General features: G+C 37.0%; 1 protein-coding gene across 2 annotated transcripts; it reads right to left on the reverse strand.

The window, feature by feature from the left end:
• Nucleotides 1–175: 175 nt before the first annotated feature.
• Nucleotides 176–20,113, reverse strand: ccdc57 (coiled-coil domain containing 57). Of its 2 annotated transcripts, XM_088438205.1 has the most exons (20): nt 19,945–20,113; nt 18,720–18,881; nt 17,902–18,024; nt 16,980–17,123; nt 15,457–15,565; nt 13,729–13,830; nt 13,507–13,643; nt 13,208–13,282; nt 12,607–12,807; nt 11,104–11,262; nt 9,786–9,948; nt 8,738–8,830; nt 7,119–7,371; nt 6,928–7,002; nt 5,796–5,893; nt 5,352–5,523; nt 4,827–4,927; nt 3,045–3,179; nt 2,558–2,711; nt 176–572 (listed from the first exon to the last, which is right to left on the reverse strand). In XM_088438205.1, exons 2-20 carry the CDS (start codon nt 18,872–18,874, stop codon nt 364–366), a joined length of 2,658 nt encoding a protein of 885 aa, XP_088294331.1. In that variant the 5' UTR covers nt 18,875–18,881; nt 19,945–20,113; the 3' UTR covers nt 176–363. The 2 variants fall into 2 exon arrangements, with proteins under 2 accessions (XP_088294331.1, XP_088294332.1); XM_088438206.1 differs by lacking the exons at nt 16,980–17,123; nt 17,902–18,024; nt 18,720–18,881; nt 19,945–20,113 and adding an exon at nt 15,707–15,789.
• Between the last annotated feature and the right edge of the window lie 150 nt (nt 20,114–20,263).

The raw sequence follows: 20,263 nt of genomic DNA on the forward strand, positions 1-20,263 counted from the left end.
CCACTCTGATAAGCAGAGCAAAAACTCACATGGGTCCTTAGTCTATTGTAGGGGCAGACTCTATATAAATTCAAAATTAATGTTATCGGTAACATTTGATAGGCGGACAAAATCGAAAGTCATTCAAAAATACTTTTTTTTAATACATATAGTGCATCAGGAAAGTATTCAGTGCTTCACTTTTTACACATTTTGTCCTTTTACCGCCTAATTCCAAATCGTTTGTAATTAATCTCATCTTGTATATTTAGAAATGGCACACATGATTAAAGACACCAAACTAATAGAGCCACAAAGCTTTTAGGAAAGTATAAAAGCAACATTTTGAAAGAGTGACAGTAAAAACAGTCTTGGACATGTGTATCAGTCTCTTGTATTATAGTTCCTAATCCTGCTGATTTTGTCTGGGGCTCCAGGCTGGCAGTTCTTAGTCGGTTTTGATGGTACGACGGAGGGATTCTTCTGCTGCAGCTCGGCTGGGGAACGACTATGGATGGGAACACTGGTACCGGTCACCATGACGCCAGCGGTGCCCAACATAGTTGCCTTGCTTCTGCTCAACTCACTTTCACCTAAAAGTAGATATAGGTTGTTGTTTTACATTTCCATTTATCCAGTGACTTAATAAAAAGAATAGATGAGCACAAATTACGGATGGAAGGTAAAGTACTGGATCATTCTCGACTGGGAGTAATTTAGATACTTAATTTACACTGACATTTTCATTGAGAAAGGGATGATCATAGTAAATTAATTGACTAAAAAAGACCGTTTAATATTGTTTGTACAATAGACTGCAGGGTACAAGGCAGTCAGTCCCTCAATGATCATTATTATTTCCAATGCAACTCCTACAATACCAATATTGTATCTTTGTGACTAAAATACTATATCTAGAACAGGGGTGGGCAATCCCGGCCCTCGAGGGCCGGTGTCCTGCATGTTTTCCAGTTTTCTCTCCCTAACACACCTGATTTAAACCATTAGCTTACCAACAAACTCTGCTGGAGCTTGAAAATAATCCTAATCATTTGAATCAGGTGTGTTTGAGAGAGAAAACAAGAAAACATGCAAGGCACTGGCCCCCAAGGCCTGGAATTGCCCACCCCTGATCTAGAATATTAGAAATACATGTCAAAATGGTTGTATTCAAATTGAAAACACTGGAAGCTACCACCCCAATCCCAGTGTAGTTGGGATGTTAAAAATAAAAATAGAATACAATGATTTGCAAATCAGGTTCAACCTATATTTAAGTGAGTACACTACAAAAACAAGATATTTGATGCTCAAACTGATTAACTTTATTGTTTTTAGCAGATAATCATTAACTTAGAATTTTATAGCTGCAACACATTTAAAAAAAAAATGGTACAGACTCCTGTTTACTACTGTAGTACAACTGAGGACACGAATAAGTGGAATTCTTTAACATTTTTGCTTGTTGTGCAGCTTCAGCTGTTAAACATTTGTATTTTACATATCATTATGCTCTACACATTTTCAATGGGTGACAGGTCAGGACTACAGGCAGGCCAGTCTAGCACCCAAACTCTCTTACTTTGACGCAACACTTAACACATGCAGAATGTGGTTTGGCATTGTCTTTCAAAAATAAGCTAGGGCTTCCATGAAAGCCATTGTTTTAGATTGCTAGGCATATGCTTCTCCAAAACCTGTACGTATGTATATTCCAGCATGAATGGTGCCTTCACTGATGTGTTTCCCATGTCATTGGCACTAACACAACCTGATACCATCACTGATACTGGCTTTTGAAATAGTAACTTGTAAGACCACAAAGCACTTTTTCACTTTGCCTACATCTTAGATTAGTTCAAGCCCAGATAATGAGTGACGTTTTGGTGTGTTGTTCATGCACGTTTGTTTTGCACAGTACCTTTAGGTTGCACTTATGTAGCACCAAACTTTTTTTTACTGACTTTTCTGAAGTGTCATAATTTCCATAACACATTGATGTTGGTTTTCTGATGCAGTGTTCCACGAGGAATCAAATGTCACGGGCATTCAATGTTGGGTTTGGGCCTTGTCGCTTACATGTAGTGATTTCTCCAGATTCTCTCAACATTCTAATAATATTATGGGACGATAGATGAGGAAATCCCAAATTTCCTTGCAATTGCAAGTTGGTGAACATTGTCCTTAGACTGACCATTTGTCATACATTTGTTCACAAAGCGGCGAACCCCACCCTATCTTTGCTTGTTTATGACTGGGCATTTCAAGGAAGCTCATCAACAGGGGTGTGATGAGCATTCCTCAACTTTCTCAGTCTTTTTGCCACCTGATGCACATTTTTTTGGAACATGTTGCGAACATCAAATTGCAAATGAGCAAATATTTGTCGCCCCAATATATAATGCATATATATATTTTTTTTACTACTGTGCTGTACTGTGATATGTCATCAGGTAAAGGATACACAGACTCTATGGACATAAGTTTAAGGTATCAATCTATGAGTCTATCCTAAAACGCATTCAATTTTTTTTTACATCTATAGCGACACAATAAATAAATATTTTCCTAAGGTTACCTTCTGAGTAAAAGGATGAACTCAGTCCCTGGTCCAGTATTTCCCAAATCTCCTTTAATGATTGCAGAGATTCTCCTGAGGTGGGTAGTGTCTTCCCTTCCAGTGAGTTCTGTTGCTGACTAATCGTAGGAGTTTTGTCTGACATTTTTGAGGTCTGAGAAAAGGATAAAATCTTTTAAAATTAAACACATTCTTGATAAATGTGCTTACATTTTTCTACTTGAGACAAATGGTCTTTAAAAAACCAGGGTAATACTATCACATGTTGTGGATGTTTTCACTAGGATGGTCAAAGTTTAAAATATAATTTGAAAAAATGCCTGGCCGCTTAATAAAGCTTTAATGACCCAGCAACACATTGTTTCCTTTTGGAATAGAGTTATGCATCTCAACATACTGTATCTGAGTTGGATTTGTGTCCAACGTTGGTGGTTATGCTGTAGTCGGCGAAACAAACAATTTGATATGATATTTTGTACACTATTACCCCAGAGTCATCGGTAGTTTTGTGCCCTGTCGAGCAAAGGTTATTGTTTCCTTCCACGGGAGGCCCTCTGCTGTCTGACGAAGAAGCACGTCCAGCAACAACTGAAGCCATTTGCCTCACAGCATACTTTAACTCCTAAGAGCACACATACAGTAGAGTGGAGTGAGCTTGTGTCGCCCTCTAGCGGTAAAAATACAAAAACAGCAAATTTGCTTCTTGAGGCCTTGATCATAATTTTATTCGTCCATCAATCCATCTATTTTTTCTTTTCTTTTTTTTATCCTGTACAGGTAAGGTAAGCCTGTCATATAAGTACTCCATCTGTGTGTATTTAATGTGAGAGATATTAATGAATATATTGCATCCTCATAATACAACTGTAGATAATGGCCACCATTTTGTCATCCTACAACCTAATTCAAAATGGTATTAATGTTTTACCTCACAGATCCACACACAATACCCCATTATGACGATGAGAAAAACGTTTTTAGGGGAGTTTTTAAAACTTATTAAATATAGAAAATGGAGAAATCACATTTAACATAGTTATTCACAGCCTTTGCCATGGAGCTTAAAATTGAGCTCAGGTAATCCGTTTTTTCACTGATCATCCTTGAGATGTGTTCACAGCTTAATTGGAGTTCAACTGCGGTAAATTCAGTTGATTGGACATGATTTTGAAGAGACACACCTGTCTGCAAATGAGTCCAATGTTGACTGTGCATGTCAGAGCACGGAAATCATGAATGAAGTCAAAGAATCTGTCTACAGACAGTTTTTCAACTGGGAAACATGGTTGTCTTGAGGTGCAAATCTGGGGAAGAATACAGATAAAACTCTGCTGCTTTGAAGGTCCCAATGAGCACAGTGGCCTCCATTATTTATAAATGGATTATTTATCAATTGAATATATGGTAGAGTGGCCAGACGACAGCCACTTCTTAGTAAAAGGAACATGGCAGCCCATCTGGAATCGGCCAAAGGGCACCTCAAGAATGACTCTCGGACCATGTGAAACAAAATTCCCTGGTCTGATGAGACAAAAATTGAAGTCTTTGGTGTTAATGCCCGGCGTTATGTTTTGAGGAAATCAGGCACCGCTGATCACCAGGCCAATACCATCCCTACAGTGAAGCATGGGGAGGCTTTTCAGCAGCAGTAACTGTCATAAGAGTCATGATAAAAAGTAAATGTAATTCAGCAATATACAGAAATATCTTGGAAAAAAACCTGCTCCAGATCGCTCTTGACCCCAGACTAGGGCGAAGGTTCCTATTTCAGCAGAACAATGACCCAAAGCACGCAGCTATGGATTGGCTACAAAACCACTCCATGAATGTCCTGGAGTGGCCCAACCAGAGCCTAGACTGTTTGATTGAATATCTCTGGAGAGACCTGAAGATGGCAGTGTAGATTTCCCCCATCCAATCTGATGAAGCTTGACAATTAACTGCAAAAAATGGGCTGGACTGCCTAGATATCAGTGCTAAATTTGTGGCATCATATTGAACAAGACATGAGGCTGTAATTGCTGCCAAATTTCTGTGATTTATTAGTTTTCTATTTTTAATTAATTCAAAAAATGTAAAAAAAAAAAACAAAACAACAACAACAAACAAAACAAAGCTTTCCCCCACATTCCTACAATGGGGTTTTATGTGTAGATTTTTGAGGCAAGAGATTAATTTCATAAAATTTGAAAAGAGGCTGTAAAAGGACAAAACGTGGATGAAGTGAAGCACTGTGAATACTCTCCTGACAGTGTATTATATATTGTACCTGCGTGGTGAGTCTATATTGTAGCTGCTCCAGAGCAGAAAGACGATCATCATGATGTACTTGTTCCGCTGTGGAGGAATCTCTTTTTTGTTCAATTGCATCTGTAAGGCACACAAACAATGGATAAGGTGTACATTTGCATTGAATTTTGGTTGCTCAGCATCAAGGCATGTGTGCAGAATTTTTTGCGGATAGTTGCTCAAGCAGAAAATTGGCAACCATCTCCAAAACTACACATAGAAGTTTATATTAACACATCACAGCTTTTTATACTGTAAGTTAACTATGATCAAATTGGTAAAGGGCACAATTCTCACAGGTCCTTGAAAAAATGTTTGTCAGGTAGAAGAATACCACCCCGGAAAGGAACTGACACAAAAGGTCATTTCTTTAAGTGGAAAAAAATGGGTCCTGGAGCACCTCTTTGGGTTTATGTGTACACATGCCTGTTCAGCATAAATATTGTATTGTATTTGACAATCAAATTGATAACACCACGTTATAAACGCATGTTTCTTATTGTACCATGTGAGCCAGCGGTGGTGATCCGGGCACGAAGACAGTTGCCCATCTGTATGAGCTGTTGCTTCTCCTTGCTCAGACGGGCAATATAGAATGCCGCCTGCTTCAGCCTGGTTTGTGCCAATGCCATGTTCCAACTGGATGCCGCACCAGCCATCAGAGCGGAGGTCGGTTGCTGTTGCCACATATAGATCTTCACTTTAAAATCACTTTCAAATCAACTTGCTTGCTGGCCACGCTCAAATCACAAAGTCTGCATTTTGATAAGCACCAAAATGAACAAATTTGGACATGTGAGGTTTTCATCCAATAGTGATAATATACCAATGTAGGTATAAGCTCACAGGCATTTAACTACTGTATGTGATTGCAAACAAATCACTGGTTGGTGAGGCCACATTTGGGCACCTGAATACAGGCCACCTCAAATTGTAGAGAATTCCTCACCTGATCCCTTGTGTTGATATGTCCAGGCTCTACATGTGGCCCTCTCCCCACTTCGCTCCTCAACGCAGTGGCATCAGCATGCTTCTCCAGATGCAAAACTGAGGATTCAAACCATAATAGATTTTTTTACCGCTATACGGCAAATGTAGTAACTTCTTTTACTTTGGTTTTCTGGAAAAATGTCAAAAACAGAATTACACTCCAGTTATGTCCCCCAGTATCACTCAAAGTTGCTTTTTTAAAAAAAAAATCATTGTATTTCAATGGGAGCCCAAGAGAACATTTAATATGAAGTGAGTCAAAGAGCAACTTTTCACCTGGTGATCATGGCTGTACCTCAGTTTTTATTGGTGGTCTGCAAATACGCCTAAAACTGTAGTTTCAGTTAAATTTTTATGATTTTGTTGATGTAATTTTTACATTTCTCTGCATAAACTGGAAATATTATTCATTTCTATTTTTGTTGCAACAATATTTTCTAAGCGGCTCCAATAGTCTAAGCAAAATATTCGGATTAATATAGCGAATATGGGTTCCAAATCTACCCGTTTTTGTACATCTCAGAAAGTGGGTGTTTTGTCACTTATTGTCTACTGAAAATGACATCGCAGTTGCTCAGGACTCAGTTATAGGTCACGGTTCAGTTTACTAATGCCGTATAACAAAACCCAAAAAACAGATGGCTGGTCATCACCAAGAGTTGCTCTGGTCATTTTCATTTAACAACAAGTGACAAAATGCCCCCCCAAGATAAAAAAATAAAAATAAAAAAAATGGTGGATTTTGCTGCTTAATTCATACTTTGCAAACACAACAATAATCAGAACAGTGTTTATATGAGTGGGGGCGCAATAAACGGTGTTGTAAAGAACATTTTTTACTTGAATTCTCCTTTTAAATAGTGGACAATGGCATCAGAAAGATGTGCTCAACTGCAAGGGTGTGGGATTATAATGACTGAGAATAGAAGATAATGGTTGCACCTATTTGTTCATATTTCAAATCACATTGAATTAAGAACTATGTTAAATAGAACTCTGGTCTTGTGGATGTGGCTTGTCCTAAGATGTGTGGGGCAAAGATTCTTTATGTGTTCCTGTGTTTGGAAATCGGTTTGGGAGCCCTGACGCACCTTCTAGCTGCTCCTCAAGGTGTCTGCATCGAGTGTTCAGCCGGTCCAACTCTTGCTTCAGAGCCTGAGTATAGTCTGAAATAGAGCAATGAAAAGGTTGGAATCGTTGCCCAGAGTACATTGTTCACATTGGTGACTTGAACTCCTTGGTGACATTTTGAAATCATCAATTATGTTTCAGTGAAAAAGACCTGACAGATATGCTGGAATGTGGCTGGCAGAGATGTCTGGATGCTTGGCAAGAGGATCAGTAGTGGAGGTAGCTGCGGGCGCTTCGAGGGTTTTAACTGCCTTGGGAGAGGCGGCTTGAAGCTTGGTCTGCGAGTGTGGTACGAGATGACCAAGATCCTCCATATCCTTTCTCATCTGGGAAACCACAGCTCTCAGAAAGTTGTTCTGCTCAACCAGGGAACTTATCTCCACATTTGTTTTAGGAGAGACACCCTGTTGGTATGCAATACAGTATATTCAGTGTATTGATGAGGACAGTATAGCTGTTCAGTAAATCATAGTTTTGTTTTTTTTAGGAGGGGCACAATACCCAAATGCAAAATATATGTAGTGGCACAGCTTATAACAGTACTACAGTAACAAGTATCTTTTGCCATATAGATTAATATCAAAAGTCATGGGTCTTTTTGTCTGACAATGTATGATTAATAGTATTAGTAGTATTTTACATTGTATTGAACAAAGTATGATTAGTAGCATTAGTAGTATTTTATATTATCACAGACATTTTGAGTAAGATAAGCTTGCAAGTCTCTTTTTTGAATAATTGTTTTAATAGCCAGGAAACAAAACTCCTCCATCCAACAGCCCCTCCATTCAAAAACATTAAACACTGAAGATGACTGACTGTGGCACCGGATCTTGTCATTTACTGCAGCATTTAATTATGCCTTATTATTCATCCATCCGTACAAATTATTTTAATTTTTGTTCCACATGGCAACTATTAATAGGTTTAAAATAGACTTTAAAATAACTATAAAGTTTAAGATGGGAAGTCAACCCAAATATGATTTGAGCAGCAAGATGCACGTTTTTATCCAGTTTAGGAGGCAGCCATTTTCTCACTGACTTTCAACTAAAAGTGACAGTTTCTTGGGCTCTACTGTTTTCTGAGTTTGGTCACGTGATTTTCACATGGGGTGTGATTGGTTGTTACCTGAGTTCAAAGCAATTGTGATGTCATTTTCAGTTGACAGCAACAGGCAAAAGCATCTCAACTTGATGTAGATAAAAAGAGGTGGATTTTGCTGCCTAATTCATATTCCATAAATGCAATATTATTCAGAATGTCGTGTTTAAACCAGTGGGACTGCATAGACTATATTATTGGAAAGAAAAAATGGTGTTGACTTTTTTATAACATTAATAGTGATGTAGTCCACCATTCAACATTTATGTCATGGTTTTCATTGCAGCCACTTAGCCTTTAGGATGTTATTTGATAAGGTGGTGTTTTCCCCCAGGTGCCAACGGTTTATAGCAGCCGCCAGTTTGGAGAGGCAAGGAGTCACGCTGAAAGGCCATTATACCTCACAGCGTGCTCAAGGAAAAGGCCACTGCCAAAAACTGTGTGAGCTGAAACTGAAGCTGAAGCTGAACTGAAGGGCATTAGCTGCCAATACATTATCCACGTGCCATATAGTACGAGAGTGCATCTTTCAGGAGATTGAATGTCTCCTTGCTCAAGAAATTGTTATAAATCCTTTATTTACGATTACAATTTTTTTATGGGCTTCCATGTTCAACACAATGTAAAAAAAAGAAAAAAAAGAGTAAAATGTAAATGCTCTCTTACCTCCACAGCTTTGTCATTCTCCTTTTTAAAAGACGAACACAAGACAGTTAAGTCTTTCAACTCTTTTTCCTTCTCACTAAGCTCGGCTTTTGCCTAATACAGAGTTAAAAAAAGAACAGATAAGGTATGATGAGGTTGGATAACATCCTTAGCTTTGATTTAAATGAGTAAAATATACATGGACAGCGGAAAGTCAACCAAGAGAATGTACTGTACATAAAAAAATTAGCAACTTCTAGATAACATGCAAAGATGCTAATTAGGATCAGATTGCAGGTTTGCAATGGTAAAAGGACAATCCACTAGCATGACCAATCTAACCAAGACAACTTTGAAACAAAAAAACAAACATTTAAGGGAAGTTTTCTATACATTAAAATTCATGTACTGTAATGTAATTCGGATTTACAGAACCTCTAAAAAAACATCTGTTTTGTACTTGATAACATACATAAAATACACATTCGCACATCATGTGTGGTGAAAGGTGATGCAAGATAAAACATCACAAAGTTAGCCCGAGTGCGAATGCATACGTCAGCTGTTGTATTGTTTTGTAAAACATTTTAGAGAACACTTTGGGTTTGAAACCCTTTGAAAGGCTTGATGAGGAAAAGACAAAAAATAAATACACATAAAAAAATGTAGTTTTATGTGCACATGAAGAAACCATGTGCGCACATGTAAAAAAAAGAAAAAAAACTTTTACTGTCAACGTTTTTCAAAGTTGTCAAGCTGATGACTTTGACTCTGACAGTCAAAGAATGACTTATGAATGACTTATGGCTTTGTCAGAGGCAATATCAATATTATATAATATATTCATTTTCAGTAAAAGGCAAAAATATTGGCATCAAAAGTTAAGAAACTATAAACATGAACTCTTTACTTAGTTGAAATGTCTCTAAGCTTATTATTCCTTGAGACTATAGATGTGTATGTTAAGTAAATGTTTCCCTAACCTTATCCTATTTTCCATAATCTCAAAACAAAGTTTAAAAATTATTTCTCATTGGCTATCAATATTACTGGATGATAATCGGTCTACCTGGTCTCTAGCAAGGGTCAAATCTTGTATAAGCTGCTCATTAGCCAGGTAGTGTCGAGCTTTGACGGCATCATGGCGCTTCTGCCACTCCAACTCCAACTGGGTTTGTGCCTGTTCAAGGGCTGCCTCTCTCTTTAAACCGGCACTCAGATCCTGCTTGTACCTGGCCAAATATTAATGGTCATTTAAAATGAAAACCACAAAAATCAAGCTATCAAAACTGTACTATTTAGAATAAGCCCCTCTTTTCAGTCAATCTCAAAGACATATTTCAACTACTGTTATTTATTTTTTAATGCTTTCAAGTGTTTGACTAAAGAGGTGTTTAAAATGGCTGGTACTAAATGAATTAACTACTAAAGTAATCAATTACTTTCGGTAATTAAGTCCATCCAACATCTTGACTGTTAATCCTCACAAGGGTCGTGGGCGTGCTGGAGTCTATCCCAGCTGTTTCGGGGCAGCAGGCGGGGTACACCCTGAGCTGTTGATGTGAAAACGAAGCCTTATGAACCACTACTGAGTTTTGTTTGTGCTCTAGATGGAGCTCTTGGTTGAAAAATAATGACTAGTGCAATGGAAATGCATTAAATTTCCACTGCATCTTTAAACTAGGAGTGCCATCAAGAGGAACAGTTAAAAAAAAAGAAATGTGGTTCATGAGGCTCCATTTGCCCATCTCTACCTTGAGCTGGTTACCAGCCAATCATAAGGCACACAAAGACAAACAACCACTCACACTCACAATAACAGCTAAGGGCAACTATGAGTTTCCAATATGCCTACCATGCATGTTTTTGGAATGTGATAGGGAAATTGGGAGTACCCAGAGAAAACCCACTGCAAGAACAAGCAGACTCCACACAGAAGGGCCAGAGCTGGAAGCAAACCTGCAAACGTACTAACCACGATTACCGTACACCCGATTAGGGTCAATTAAATACTAAAGTGATTGATTACTTTAAGTACTATAGTAAATACTTTGGGTACTAGAAGACTAAAGTAATCAACTAGGTACTAAAGTAATTGGTTACTTGATTAATACAAGCCATCTTTATACGCTCTTTTAGCCTACCACTTGAAAAAAGAATAATAAAGATATGCAAACACACACATATTACATCACCGATGTGTAAACTCGTCTACCCTGACTACATTGTCTGCTGATATTGCTCTTTCAGGGTTAAAAAGTACACTTTCAGAACTTTAATTAGAAGACTCAACTGTGGATAAATCTCTTGTGAATTGAAATTTACAAATATATTGGAATGCGCTCATGTTGGGATGCGCTCATGTTGGGCACTGTACATTCTCTTACCTGTTAATCTCCTCCCTGCTCTTCTCCAATTCAGCTCGGAGTTTGTTATTACTGTTCTCTAATGTAATTAACTCTGTGTTCTTGGCGACCATCTCATTAGAAGTCTGACTCATGTATGTCTCAAAGACGGTCTGGGCTGTAGCCACTTCAGCATGAAGCCTGTGAAACACATGCACACGTCTTTGTGGAGCATTATAAACTCCTTTACAAAAGTACGACAATGATAAGACAAATTCATCAATATTTCTGAAAATATTTGGATTGGACATCAAAAGATGAACTTGTGACAAGTTATCAAAAGTTTAGCTATTACTTTTATACGTTTAAATTTAATATACAACTTATAAAAGAGAAGGATGTGTTTCAATGTCCCTATTTTTCATGCAAGAAAAAGTATTTTGAGCGTGTGACTGCCAGGTGTAATTTGTTGCCAGACAACCACAGAGCTGTATATGGACGGAAAAACAAGCAATTGTGAAGCAGAGAGACAGACAGAAAAATCACTCAGTCATTGCACAAATATTGGCCATAGCCAGGAAAACCATTTGAATAGTTCTTAAGAACGAAAGTATGGGTGCACTTAGTAATGCAAATATAAGGATCAAAGACAACAGCAGCATTTGAGGACAAAAATATTGAGTATGTTCAAATAAGATGACCTACAGTAATTCAAACATTATTTTTTCCTCTGGGTCCCCTTTTTGCAATAGAAAAAATGGAAAACAATAGAAAAAATTCAATATGCAGTATTTTCTTTAGCGTTGGGATTACGTTGAAAAAGAAAATACTTGCAATTAAAAATCTGTGGAGTAACAGTTGATTTTTTTTCATGTTTTTAATTTTTTCTTTTTCATCTTTAATTATTTGTAATTTTCAATAATAATGTTTTCTTTGTTTATCATACAGCATGTATGTTTATTTATTGTATTTTTTCTGTTTATTATATAAATTGTAAGCCTGTAAAACCCCTCACTTTCCTCTTATTATATTTTTATCAGGAAGGCATTAACTTTTGTCTCACAGCTTTCTCTGTTTACAGCTTTCAAAGTTAAAAAAGCTTAGGTAGGTAGGCAAAAAATTAACACAAATAAAATCTGTGAAGTAGCAAGACAGGCATAGGGTATAGTATATACATGTTATAGCAAGGGAATACTGTACATCGACCAATATGAAATTCTGATGGCATGATATACATTATAATAATTATTGCCCAGCCATATTTGCATTTTTTTAATCTCCTGAAGAGGAGACTTACAGGAGGTTTTGGTTGAGTCTGGAAAACCATCACGACAGATGCTGTCATGAACAACCCAAACACAAGTTTGGGTGATGTCAACAGAATTAATGCCGTTATTGAATGCAAACTGTGTGCAAGAAAACATTTGTCTCTCACTTTACATTGTTTTGCTTGAATAAAAATCTGTCATTTCATTTAGAAACAGTAACAAATGCCTGAATTGTTAGTTACAAAAACATACCTGACATTCATTAAATGTGCCTCACCTCTTTATTGCGTCATCTTTTTGCTCCAAGGCCATCGCCATGTCTTTTTGTGCTGAGCAAGCTTTCGCAGACTGAATTTTCATGTCGTTCTGCAATTTAACAATGTGTTTTTCTTTTCTCTTTAACTGCTCATTGTGGGCCTGAGACTGGGCCTCTAGCTGCTCATTCTTCTCTTTCAAAGCCAGGGCCACCTCGTCAAACCTTGACAGGCAATGACATAAATCATTTCATACATACAGAAATGTCATCAGTCTGTAGAAACAGTGGCATTAGGGTCAACATCTTTTAATTCCATATTTAGTAATATGAGACTAAATATTAGACAGCGCTGTGTAATGCAGATCAAGTTGGACACCTCCATAAATTACATGGAAGATGTTGCACAGTCACAACACTGAATATTATCAAGTCTGTGAAAAGCAATATATATATAGGCTAGATATATATATATATATATATATATATATATATATATATATATATATATATATATATATATATATATATATATATATATATATATAATTTAAAACTATTTGATGTGGCTTTTTCTCCTTGGTTGGCAATATAACATGACTATTTTGAGTTTGTATTGACTCACTTCTTCATGTGGTCATGATTCTGTTTCTTCAGTTTGTTTTCCATCCGTTTCAAGCTGTCCTCAAGTTCCTTTATCCTGAGATAGATGACAATCAAAACTTTAGATGCATGTCCAATACATCAGTGCTGAAAATGTATAAATAGAAGTGCCTCGTAAGCAACATTATGTATGCCAAGTTTTCCAATGAAACTTATAGTTGTATGTTATTTATGCCATTTTCTAATGAGCAAAGGGCATAAATTATTCATGAGCCTACACCCTCATTAATTGTTCATATCAAAACAAAAATAACACCATACCTGACCTCCTTGACAGTAGTAGCTTCATTATTCGAATCAACCTTTCGTTGTAGTTCGGTTTGTAGTTGCTTACAGAGCTCTTCGGATGCTTTGAGGGCCTGGCTCTTAACATCACACTCTTTAGACAACAACTTTATCTGTATTAAAAAAAACACATACACAAACATGCCAACAAAACGTGGTGGAAACATTTGTATCAAGAAAGTTTCATAGTTTCTAGACCTTGAGATCACTGGACAGAAGCACAGCATGCATCTCATCAAGTTTTAAATTGAACTCATGCTCTTGTTTTCTTAGTTCTTTGTCGCAAGTTATTGTCATCTCCTGATAGAAAAAGAAAGTGAGAAAGAGCGAGAGAAAGAAAAAGAGACAAAGACATTTTAGTTCACTTAAAAAAAAACATGGGAGTGCCTCAGTTCACATGTTTATGTTGCATTCATGGAAGGTGGAAGTCTGATTTATCGCATTTGTATTGCGCCAGTTACGACTTCAAAGTGTTCAAAGCAAATCTAAACAAAAAAAATGTCTGATTCCGACAAATCATTTGTTGTTCTGGTTCATCAAAATACATTCTGACCTGCAGAAAAACCTTAATCACATTCCCTTTATTTATATAAATGAATGAGTATCTTAAACAGTCTGAGCGCCGTTGACATGAAAGGATGTCAAAGGAAACCCTACTGACTAGCGCTACCAATGCCAATTGACGTCAACTAGACGTTTGTTTTGTTTTTTTTAATTGAAATGGGCGGAGAATAACTTTGGGAAGAAAAAATACAAACTATGATCAGTCAGATTGTTCGAAATTGCATGACAGGTTCCCTTTAATGCAATGGCATTCAAAGTTAACTTTAAAGCTTTTCATACATGATTTCACTGAATACATTTATGTAGGCTCCTATTGGCTGGCTGTCCAACGCTTACTGCCCGAAGCCGGCTGGGATAGGCACCGGCAAGCCTGCGACTCTTGTGAGGATAAGCGGCATTAGAAAATGGGTGGATCAACTTTATGTAGGCATATGACAGCGCATCTTAACACAGTCAGTACAATTCACATTGTGCTATGTAGGTCTTTGGAATAACAATACCAAAATGAATGTCACAAGTATAGGTAAATATGTGTTATATAATATTGTAACCAATGCTTTTCCATTCATGGTCTGTGTTTCTATGGGAGTTGTCACTATCAAGTGACGTCAGCTTAAAGCCGGTCGGCAAATTTGGGGTTCCTTTTTTTTTTAACCGACTTTGAAACTTGAACCTCACAGTTTAATGGGATGTTAGAGCGCACTTTTTGGGAGTCAGAAAAATTCAAGTTCTGACCTTCCTCCAATATGTTAGATCAGGTTACCATTTCTGTGCTAATGTGGAAATAACCCTTTCAGAAAACTTCAATATGTTCCCAATTTTACAAGGACATTTTAAGTTCAATTGGTAAAACTATACGTACTATTGTTCTATTCTGTGTTCTTACTAATTCTTACTACTTGGTCAGAGTTCTTTTTGGTATCCCTACTATTTCTTACAACCTATTTTTATTGGCATTTTTATGAGCATTTTTATTGGCTACACAGCTAACAGTGATTGTAAATCTCATTTTGATAGTGACAAATTCCTTTGACTCAAGTGTAAACGTGAAAAGACAATATCCCTAAATAACCACATCGTGTCTGACTAACACACTGGCGCTTGAAAATAATGGCATAAAAAACGCAGCCAATTCAGTGTACTATTCAGTGTGGTTTAGTTCTAAAGGTCGGTAGTTATTTCAGTCGTGCACATTGCAGCCGTAACATGAGAAGGAGTTGCAACCACAATGTTGGCCACATTGTATGATTCATGTTTTACTTCTAGAGGTCAACAAAAGATCCACGTTATTGGAAAGACATCCAGATTAAAACACATTTGAAGAGTGTACATTTAAGGTGTTTAGTAGGTTTTTGTTTTCACCTGTTTTTGCTGAATGAGCTTTTCCTCCATTTCGTGTAATCTGTGCTGCGCCTCCAATTTCATCTGCTGGTGCTTCTCCATTTGCTTTTGGACCGTATCTGTCATTGACCTTTCATTCGAACACACACACACACACAAACGAGTTGAGAAATTGTTTCATTATGTTTACTCATTCACCAACAAAAGGCAATGTGTAGAAAAAAAACAAAAAAACAATATTAAATTGATGAGGACAAGTAAGTGGTCTAACTTTGTTTATGAAAAGCAACTAAAATCAGTCTGTCAGGGTGACGGTCCAGACATCACAATGGCGTCAGGAAGATCAGAGCACTGCATGGGAACTTTAATCTGTCTTGTTACCATTATTCACATCAAACTTTCAACAGACCTTCGCAACTTCCTACCATATCCAGAGGTTCCCAGATGGAACAACAAATATTAGAGATGGGAAAGAAAGAGTACATAACCCTGCTGGTGGGGGTCTTTGTTATATGGTGCAGATCGAGCAACCTCATCAAGAGCTTTTAAGAACAATGAGGTGGTGTTGTGACACAGGCCACCTGCAGTCAGCATTTATGATGTCACTGTGGACGTGGTTCAATAGACACACAAATACGTGGTTCAGCACCACACCAAGAAGAAAAGGGACATACTGTGCAGGAAGAGGCAACACTTCCTGAGAAGGCACGAGTCCACCCACTAAACGACATCAGCCTTTCTTCAGGCTTGGGAGGGGTTGCAGGATCAAAGTGTGAAGATTTCTTAACACTGCATCATATCGTGCCAATAACATTTTTTACACCAAGTCTGTATTTTGTACTCTCTGCCATTGATTATACTTCATTTTTACAAATCGTTTCCCTTTATCTAAACACTTGTACTGATGATTAAAGAAGAAATTAACAAGTTAGCACGATTCTTCGTTTTATATTGGGATTTTGACTTTGTTCACAGTCCTGAGTTTAGCATTAGACTTAAGTGAGAATTCATACTTCAGTCTCACTTTGACGACTCAGAATTCTGAGAATGAAGTCAGACTTAGAACTTTAAAGCAAGAATTCTCATTTCATATTCAAAATTTAGAAATTTGAGAATGAAAAATTCTGAGAATAAAGTCAGAATTCTCACTTCAAAATCCCGCTTTAAAACCAAAGCTCTCATTTTATTCTCAAAATCCAAACTTAAAATAAGTAATTTATCTTTAAAGTGAAAATTCGGACTTCAATTCTGACTTTCAGGTCAGAATTCTAAGAATAAAGTCAAAAGTCTCTAATTAAAGACAGGATTCTGAAAATAAAGACATAATTCTGAGATAAAAGTATAAGTCCAAGCAATATTTTTTTCTTCAATGGCCCTAGTACTCTTCCGAATACTTGCCAAACCTACGTCGAAAATGTGGCTGAGCCAAGTTATACACATATGTTAAGTTATTTTCAAACCCAAAAATGTGTTATACAATGTCACATGCTACTATTTGCGTCAAACAAATTTCAATAAGTTTTTCCTTTCTCCTGCAGACTCACTGTCTCAGTTCGTCCAGCTGCAGCCTTTGTTGAGCAGCTTTGTTCTGGCTGATACGAAGTTCCTCTTGTCTCGCCTCAGCGTCTCTGGCTTGCTTGTCTTCCAGTGCGGCAACCTGGATACGAAGCCGGCTCAGTTCCTCCTGCCTGTAAGAGACAACAGTTTTTCAAAAGACTATCTGCTCCTCTGCAAGTATATTATCCACAAACACACTGCCTTAGTTTATCTATAAAACTCAATGCTAGTTGAAGTCCAGGTTGTTGTAATTAAAAGAATACATACAGTATATATATATATATATATATATATATATATATATATATATATATATATATATATATATATACATACATACATACATATACACACACACACACACATGCATGTTTTGGATCTAAGGACAATTTAGAGTGTCCAATTCACCTGCCATGCATGTGAGGGAATGTGAGAGGAAGCCAGCACGCCCAGAGAGAACCCACACGGACTCAAAGAGAACATGCAAAATCCTCATAGGAAGGCCAGAGCAAGGTGGATTTGAACTCTGATCCCTTAACTGTGATGTGGATGTGCTAACCACTGCGTCACAGTGCCGCTATTAAATCATATTCCACAAATGCAATTTTAAACAGAATGTTGTGTTTTTACTCATGGAGCTGTATAGAATATATTATTGCAAATACCATTTTTGACAAAACTTCCCTTTGAATCACATAGTCATGGAGGTTTACCCATTAAAACACACAACTAAAATGTTAGAAACAAACATTGTCAATAAAACCTCAGCAATAGCATCAATATAATTACAGAATGTTTGATGCAGATTTAGCTGTTCATTTGTTTTCTAATATTGCTAAAGGATGTCATGCAGAATCTAATTCAAATAAACATGGACCAAAGTAATTGAATGTTACTGTTCTACAATACCTGTGCTGCTCTGCATTCACAGCCCTGGAAGTGATGGCATCATATCGCTCCAACTCTTTCTCTCGTTCATCCAGAATACAAAGATTGTACTGGAAGTCCTCTTTCAGCTTCTGGTTTTGACGTCTCAAAAAACATAGTAACCAACAAACAATGGCTTACTTAAGTATATTTGTTTCATCTACATACAAACAAAAAAAATAAATAAATAAAAACACAAGATAATTTTCTTGGGAGACACTAATTAAAAGATCTTTGAAAGAATTTGATAAAAAGAAAACCAGAGCATGTTAAAGCAACATTAAAACGTAAAACCACAATCGCTTTCTAATTTCTATTAGGCGTAGGATGGTCGAAAACATTTAGGAACAATAAATGGTTATTTCAGTATCTTAAGTGAAACAAACAATGGAGGCGGTTTTGCTGTTTAATTTGCAGTCCTCGTAACAATCAAAATCACTATTTTTAACTGTGATGTGTCTTTCTATATAGAATGTCTTGGTTACTCTTGATAATGCACAAATATACACTGTGTAAGGGGTTGGAGGCCGATATCCTGGAGACACATTTCAAAACTACTGCAAATAAAGGTGATACTGTGTGTGTGGTACCGTGTGGGGAAATATGCTCCTTTGTAGCATGACCAAACACAGTAAGAGTTCAAATGTTCAAATTACAGTTCAAATGTATTGGATGCCATTGAGACCCTTTAAGAGAGTTTTTGTTAATTATTGCAATTCTTTTATGTTGAAATAGACAATAAATATGCATCAAAAGGAAACCATCACAGTCATTTCAGTTTAAAATGCACGTATTAATACCTGAGAGAAGAACACTCCTCTGTGGCCTTTTTAAGAGCATCTTCCAACAAATGAATCCTTCTAGCATGAAGTTCTTTCAACTCCCGCTCTTTATTGGCTGCCAGAGCCTCGAGGTCGCCCAGTCTACTGTCCCAAGTGTCCCCACATGCCTGCATTCTGGAACTGGAACACAAACACCAAAGCACAACAGTGATTGATTTAAGTTATGTTTTACCATTGAACAAAAAAAACCCATACATTATATATGCTTGTCCGCAAGGATAAAGCGCCATCAAAAACTTACACATAATAAGGGAAGGCAAAAATACCAATTCACCAGTGTATTGCAATAATCTTGTAATTCAAAATCGATTCAGAAACTATCTCCACCAAGATCTGATATTCATTCAGCAAATCATATGAATCGCAAAAAATTAAAATGGCTATGCTCCTATATAAGGATTTTTCAACCAAAATCAGACGTTGAAAAAGAAAACATGACACATAATACTGACATGAAAACATGTTAGAAGTCACAGTCCTGAGGTGATACAAATGTTATTAAGATCCAAGACAAAAGAATATTGTTTTACATTAACCGTTGTTCTACTCAACTTTAATCTTTTTTTAAGCTTTTCCAGTCCAAATGCACGTTATTTTACAGAATTTAAGCAGGGTTAAATACTAAAAGTTGTCCAAATTCACAACTGTAAATTTATTTCTTATACTACTATATATGAGAAATTAAATTATTGAACCTCAACCCGATTGAAATCGAATTGATTCAAAGAATCAAAATTAAATCAAATCGTACATTAAGTCTGAAATGTTGTGTTTGATTTCACGAGTGTACAATTTGGTGTACCCCAGGGATGTCCAAAGCCAGTCCTCGAGGGGATCTAGCATGTTTTTGATATTTCCGCCCTGCCAACGCATCTGATACATATGATAAGGATCCTCATGAGGCTTCCGCTGAGCTTGCTGATGATTTGATCATTTGGATCAGGTGTGTCGGAGACGGAAAATTCAAAAACTTGTAGGGACCAAGTTTGGACACCCCTGATAAACCCTGTCCAATATGCTCCAATATACCAGATATGCGCACTTTAATCCAACTTATTTTAAATACTATCTAACTTATTTTTAATGCTATCGATCATCTATCACAATTAATTAGTGTTTTTGTTAAGCTGCGAAAATCAACCTGGCAAGAATGTAGGCTACATATATCAGAAAATTGCCCCACCATGTAGCTGCCAGCGTGTATCCTCGGTGGGTATCGATAAAGTTGCCGTAACCATTTGGGCGTTAACAAAGACGCTATCCTACATGTCAATGGCACAAATATACTACTACTGAAGACACGCTGAAAGCAGATATTGATTATAAACAACTCGCTTGCAAGCTAATGGTGTTAGCTCTTTTAACAGGGGAGTGGTTTCCACGGTAACTGCACGAAAGGAAATTCCTCCCGAGCTACACAAGGCAAGGCGCTAAATGGTTCCTACATCCTGCAAGCATATCTTCTCATGTACTGATCTTCCTGTGTGTTTTCAACGTTTGAT

This window comes from Hippichthys cyanospilos, chromosome 17, assembly GCF_059441005.1.
Source record: "Hippichthys cyanospilos isolate Australia breed blue-spotted pipefish chromosome 17, RoL_Hcya_1.0, whole genome shotgun sequence".
In the NCBI taxonomy this organism is placed as follows: domain Eukaryota; kingdom Metazoa; phylum Chordata; class Actinopteri; order Syngnathiformes; family Syngnathidae; genus Hippichthys; species Hippichthys cyanospilos.

Excerpts from the sequence above, each read along its gene's own strand:
- ccdc57 (XM_088438205.1), bottom strand. The coding sequence starts at position 18,874 with ATGCAGGCATGTGGGGACACTTGGGACAGTAGACTGGGCGACCTCGAG. Across the intron at positions 7,003-7,118 it reads CATTCCAGCATATCTGTCAG|ACTATACTCAGGCTCTGAAG; the intron begins GTCTTTTTCACT and ends GCTCTATTTCAG. Across the intron at positions 4,928-5,351 it reads CACCACCGCTGGCTCACATG|ATGCAATTGAACAAAAAAGA; the intron begins GTACAATAAGAA and ends TGTGCCTTACAG.